Source organism: Perissodus microlepis, chromosome 22, assembly GCF_051167445.1.
Source record: "Perissodus microlepis isolate ML-2025 ecotype Zambia chromosome 22, ASM5116744v1, whole genome shotgun sequence".
Classification (NCBI taxonomy): domain Eukaryota; kingdom Metazoa; phylum Chordata; class Actinopteri; order Cichliformes; family Cichlidae; genus Perissodus; species Perissodus microlepis.
In genome coordinates this window covers 31945268-31951698 of record NC_140481.1, presented here as the reverse complement: position 1 = coordinate 31951698, position 6431 = coordinate 31945268, and the positions used below count along the sequence as shown (strand labels likewise).

At 39.2% G+C, this 6431-nt stretch overlaps 1 protein-coding gene across 1 annotated transcript; it reads left to right on the top strand.

The window, feature by feature from the left end:
* Positions 1–145: 145 nt before the first annotated feature.
* LOC146363573 (uncharacterized) lies at positions 146–6079 on the top strand. The gene is made up of 7 exons (XM_084919144.1): positions 146–1904; positions 2246–2362; positions 3901–4032; positions 4113–4217; positions 4473–4612; positions 4867–4973; positions 5702–6079. Exons 1-7 carry the CDS (start codon positions 1748–1750, stop codon positions 5820–5822), a joined length of 879 nt encoding a protein of 292 aa, XP_084775270.1. The 5' UTR covers positions 146–1747; the 3' UTR covers positions 5823–6079.
* The last annotated feature ends 352 nt before the right edge of the window (positions 6080–6431 follow it).

Sequence of the window (6431 nt, the reverse complement as noted above, 5' to 3'; positions counted from 1 at the left end):
AGATGTTCACACCGAGAAGAAGCTTCCAGCTGTGAGAAGAAGCTGGTTCAGAGCTTTTGAAGTGAACCTGGGAGTGCTGTATCTGCTGATTGTGGTGGGAATCATGACACGCTGTGAGGAATTTTATTCCAATATGTTAGATGTTTGATTTTGAACATTAGAAGTGAAATGATTTGATGCTGCAGACCTGATTGTGTTTAGTTCCTGTTCCCACACTGCTGTGTTTCTCCTACTTCACTGGAAAACACACAAACAGCAAACTTGTTACTGTAATGTTATTGTTGGGTCTACCTCACAACATAAAGCACCTTGAGGCTGTTGCTGTGATTTGGAGCTGTAGAAGTAAAACTGAATTGAATGATTAAGACAACGTGTGTCCTCCAGTTGGACAAACCTCAAACAGCTCATCTAAGTAGCACACAGGTGTAATCCTAGTCAGGTGCTTTCAGTGTGGAGGAGCTCCAGCTCTGAGCCCACAGACACCTTTAGGTAGAAGCTTGTTTCAACCCCCTGTGTCTCATTCTTTCAGTCAGTACTCACAGCTTGTGTTCATTACCGAGGTGAAGGTAAGAATGTAGCTCCTCTGAGCACTTTCATGCTCAGCTCTCTCTTCACCCCAACAGACAGGATCACTGCACCACTCTGGCTTCTAACATCCTGCTGCTTTCTTTTCTCACTCGTGAACAAAATTCAAGGATTCATTAACTTCTTGACTCAGGGACGAAACTCATTTCCAACCTTAAAAAGGCACAACACCTTTTTCTTGCTGAGAACCATGGCCTCAGAATTGAAGGTGCTAAATGTCATCCCAACTACTTCACACTCAACTTCAACCAACCTACAGTAAGCTGGACGACCTCACTCCCACACATCCTGGAGAGAACGAAGAGCTCGTCCAGTGCTGCATGACCAGGATGGAAACCACATTGTTGCTCTGAATTTGAGATTTCACAATTGGATGGAGTTTCTCCTTCAATATTCTGACATAAACCTTCTTAGGGAGGCTGAGGAGTGTGATCTCCTGAAGTTTGAACCCACCAGCCCAGATTTACAAATCCAGAGGCCGAGTACCCGACTCTCATGTAATGTTGCAGAGGTGTGTTAACCAGGACGGCCCAAAAAGAAAGTATGAATGAAATGCATCAGTTTTTCTGCGCAAAATGTAGAAATGAAAGGAAAAGTTAGTGAATGACATAAAAAGGGAAGAAGTGAAGTTAAATATAAATTGTTGTTCATTTAAAGAGTGACTGAGACGTGGTTCAAACTTTCCACATCGACTGGATGAACCTCAACAGTTTGTTTCTCTATAAGGCAACAGAAAGAAAACAAACTGTAACTGACAAAATAACATTTCCTGGGTCGAACCAACTGTGACACTGAGGTGTGACTGTGTTTGTGCTTTTATATGTGAAAGTTCAACGTCTTTAGAAAAAGAAGAGTTTATACATTTTCTGTTTTATGCAAACTCAGTCAAAAGCTCTCAAAAGCTCAACAAAGTACACATATTGTACAACACAGTTTTATCTGTAGTTAAGAGAAACACAAAATGCAGTTAAGAAATTTTTATGCAAATTAATCACAGGGTCTGTGTTTCGTTACATGCTGCCACTTCCTCAAAGCTTCTTCCTGCCTGAAAGCAGACAGAAGGCTGGACAAGAATAAAACGGCTCGATATCTACCAGGGTCAGTACTGCAGAACTGTTAGAGTACAGTTTAAACTCCTGCTCAGCGTCTCCGTCCTCTCAACATGTCCTCAGATATTTATGCCAAACCAGATCTATCAAAGAAGGTAAGATACAGCAGAAAGGAGGGCAGAGCAGAGTGGGAGCAGAGGGAGGTGGATATCTACGAGAGTACAGATCAGATCAGAGATAGTTATGATCATTTTCAGTCACAGGAAGGAGGTAAGTCAATTATAAATCTAAATGTACTTTCAGTTTGTTACAGTCAGCTTTTAATGCCAAATAACTGCAGCCCATCAAACATCTGTTTCTCCATGTGCTGTATGAACCTTTGTAGTTTATGTTTCACATATTGTTGACTTTTAAGTTCTGTGCACAGAAAAGTCATTCAGACACTTCGAAGTGCAGATGTAACAATAAGTAATACTGTTGTATTACTGTATTACTGTATTGTTTTCAGCATCTGATCCTTTTGTGGAGTTACGTTTGTACAACCACAGGTCTATTAAAAGCAGAGTGACAGGAAATAAGCACAAACCAACATCCACACTGCTTTCTAACAGGACCACAGACTCAGAATCCTCCTTCGGTCCTGAAGGGCTCTTTCAGATGTGCTACACTGGGTCTAAGAGTGCTGTGCCTCCTGATGTTAGCTGGGATCATCATCCTGTCCATATGCTGTAAGATAAGATACAACCTCTGAACTTCTCCTGCAAATGAATGTATGACTGATACTGAATCCCAGCAGCCAACAAACATGCAGCTTCACAACCAGAACGTGTCCTTCTGCCACAGCAAATACAGGAAGTACATGAAGCCAACACAGAAGCAGCAAAAACTGCAGTTCCTTTAATGACCACTGGAGGCTGATGCTGAAAGCGAGTCAGTCCCCACAGACTCCCATGTTAAAATGAGCACCTTTGCTGCATTAAAAACATGTTTCCATTCAGGACCAAATGAGTTTTGGTCTCTAAGGATAGTTTCCTCTTCATAAAAACTGCACGGTGGCATTTTAAATGGAATTCTCTGATCAATAATATGAGCTGCTGTGTGGTACAGCCTGACCAACACGTTGGTTTTGCTGACTGAGCTTCTAGTATTTCATGAGTCTGTTACTTAGCACTGATTAGCAGGTGTGTGTCTGTGTGCATGATTCCTGGCTCATATCTTGTGTGTGTTGTGGAGGTGGAGTGAATGTTCTTGTTGTTCCTTCAAACTCTTCACTCAGCACAGTGATTCTGTGATTATATCAACAAAGCAGGCAGGCAGCAGCATCTGCTGCAGACTGATGCAGGTGCAGCCACACTATGTTAGACAGTGGCCGTCTGTCATTGTGCGACTAGTTAGTTCACTTGGTGTATTAAGCAGGTAGCTAACAAGCTAATGTTAGCTCCATTCATCTGCTGGGATATATCAATTAATCTTTTTTTTTTTTTATTACATCAAATCACAACAACAGTTGCCTCGAGGTTCTTCATATTATCAGGTAAAGACTCCACAATAACAAAAACAACAACACAGAGAAAACTTCCAGCAGCTGCTGATGTTTGGATTTTAAGGTGGTTTGATTCTATGTTTTAAATCAGTTGATGATCTTCAGCTGACCTTTAGGCCCTGGTGGAGGTGTGACAGACTTAATGCTGAATCAGGAGAAACATCACAAATCTATGATGTGAGAACAGAGACGCCTGCAAAAGGACGTCTGAAAGTACGATAGACTGTAACAGCAGTGGGCAGCTAGTCACCTTAACCAACAGCTACCTGGAAGCTGCAGGAAGAAACATTTATTAATTATAAATAAGCAGAAAGAGGAAGTGTTGAAGCCTCAGAGCAGCTTTGACTGAATGTAAAAAGACATATTTTCAGTGAGAACAGGCACATGTCACATGAGTCAGAATCTATTCTTTCAAAGCATAAAGAGAACATCTCTGACTACAGGTGTAGAAATGCTGTTTGATTCTTCACCTTCTTCCTCCACACTGAAGCACAATTATTCTGAATCTTGTCAGTGGTTTTTGTTCACAGTTGATACGTATTTAGTTCATCAGATTTCCTGTAGTTCTAACACCTCCACCCACAGGACATGTTAAAGAACAATGGCTGCACAAGTTTCTGACTCTTATTGATATATTTGACAAAGCAGAGGAAGAAGATTATTTCTGTTCAACGTTTCACTCATTTTATTTTATTTTATTTTGGTTTCACTAAAATATTTTAGATGCTTTGAACAAGAGTGAAAAAAACAAACTTCGAATCAAACATGAAGAAGTTCAGACTAAATACAACAAACTGAACCACGTTTACAATGACACCAAAAAGAATCACACTGAGCTGCAGGATGAACTTCAAGGTAAGCAAACACCAAGTTCTTATATCACAGATATATTTGTAGAACATTTTAACTTAATTTGAATCTGTTTTTCTGTAAAGACACAAAAACCAGCCTGACTCAGTTACAGAGCCGTTATGATGACCTGAGTAAAAACCACAGTCAGCTACAGGAAGAAGTGAAGAAGCTGAAGGAGAAGATAGAAGGTAATAAAGTTTGAATAACTAATAGAAAACATCAGTGTTACACAGTGATAACCTGATTGTGTCTTTGTTTTGAATCCTAAATGTTTGATGCTGTGTAACAGTTTCTCTGTATAAATGTAAGTTTCAGTTAATTATGAATAAGAGAGAAAACCTGAGTTTAAATGAAGTATTTACAGGGAAAATGACAGGGACCAAAGATTCATGTGATACAACATGACACAAAGTCTGACTTTAAAACATGTGTTTGACTTTAAGAGAAGTGTCCTGATCGATGGACGAGATTTGGAAGCAGATGTTACTTTAAATCCACTGGGAGGAAAACTTGGTCTGACAGCAGGAGAGCCTGTCAAGATAAAGGAGCTGATCTGGTGATGATAAACAGCAAAGAGGAACAGGTGGGTGTGTTTGTTCATGTCTGTGTGATCTTTGATGGAGCTGACAGTCATCTGTTACTTGTGTTTTTGACCTGCTGTCAGTCTGTGACCTGCTTCCTGTCTGCACTCTGATGGATTTCTCTCTGATTTCTGCACAATGAAAGAAAAGTTTCATCACATTTATTCTTCCTTCAGACATATTCACAAGATGATGTCACTACAACAGAAGTGCTGAATTATGACTGGAGACAATATTTGTGTCTCTTCTCAAACAGGAATTTGTCAGTAAATTTGGAGGAGAGTCCTGGATTGGTCTGAGAGCCAAACGGACATCAGGAGGATATGAATGGGAATGGGTGGACGGATCAGCGCTGACACAAACGTGAGTCATTAGTTTGTTTCTATTCCAGAGTTATTATTTAGAAGTGAAACATTGATGTTTTGGAAGATAGATCAGCAATACATGAGTTGAGCTATTTTCCAACAGCCCCACAAACTGAATGTAAAGAAAAGCAGAAATCCTCCTTTGAATGAACAGCTGTGCTTGAACTCTCTTCATCTGCAGTCTGTGATGACGTTCAGTTACAACAAGTCAGTTTGAAGAAGTCAGGATTAAAAATGTTCAAAGCAGCGACCGACACATTTCACTTTGTTCAATTTGTCTTCATGGTTTTTGTGCTGTAATGTTTCTTTTCTCACAGAACAAAAACTGTTTCAGAGAATTCCTGTCTCTTCTTCTTTGGTGTTTGTAAAACTTCAGAACATATGAAGGAAGAAGCTTCAGTAAATATGACCTGATAGACACACATTTCAAAGTGATGTCTGTAAACAGCTGACAAAACAGTTTCAAACAGCAGAAAGTCAGCTCTGACTTCTTTTTATTCTCCATTTTTACAGCAGGAAGATTTCATATTCATCAAAGCTTGAAAGCTGTTTTAGTGTGCATGATGATTCTCAGAGAAAAGTCTAAAGGAGGGAAAGTGGGCGAGAAACCTGGGAAAGAAATACAGGAAATATTGGAAATATTCCAAAAGAGACTCATATTTATATGAATGTGACAATAGTTATGAGTTTAGTCCAGTTTCATATCAGATTTGATCTCTCTGACAGGTTCTGGGCAGCAGGATGGTCAGATGCTTTTTCTGGTTACTGTGGAGTCTGCTGTGACAATGATGGGAGATGGACACGGTCATATTATTCTAATTCAAAGACCTTCATCTGTGAGAAATGAGTTTGGTGCTTTGATGTAAATGTTGGAATAATCCAACCAAAGACACCTCACTATGAAATGTCCTGCATGAGCCTCAGACTCAGCTTACAGTCTTTACTTGTTCATTCTGCATCATATATTGATTACATATATTGTCCCTCTGTGCTCTGTGCTGTACAGTAAGGTTGGAAGTCATCCACACAAAAACTTGAAGTACTTCATTACTCTGTAGTTCCAGCAAATTGTTCTAATAAAAGTCAAAGTGCAGCTTGTCTTTACTTTGGTTTACTTGGTTTATTCATCAGCCTGTTGGTCCTAAAACTACAGTTCTGGGTGTTTTTCAGGTTTTTCAACTTCAAATATTTTCATAATTTTTTACCCATTAAATTTTAGTTTAATGCTTTTTCATTATTTTTACAATATTCCAATATTTATTATATTTCCCAATATAATGAATATTGGAAGATAAGTCTAATCACCACCAGTGACCTCTGTCAAAGATTAATTCAAAGTTCAGCAACAAACTTGATTTGATTGCATAAATATTTTTATGTCGTGTCAGATTTAAAATGTTTCACTCTTTAGACAAAATGCACATGAACAAAATCTGTAATTGTCTGCAACGTCCCA

Coding starts and splice junctions, on each gene's coding strand:
- LOC146363573 (XM_084919144.1), top strand. CDS start 1,748: ATGTCCTCAGATATTTATGCCAAACCAGATCTATCAAAGAAGGTAAGA. Junction 1,905..2,245: donor TTTTCAGTCACAGGAAGGAG/GTAAGTCAATTA, acceptor GCTTTCTAACAG/GACCACAGACTCAGAATCCT. Junction 2,363..3,900: donor CATCATCCTGTCCATATGCT/GTAAGATAAGAT, acceptor AAAATATTTTAG/ATGCTTTGAACAAGAGTGAA.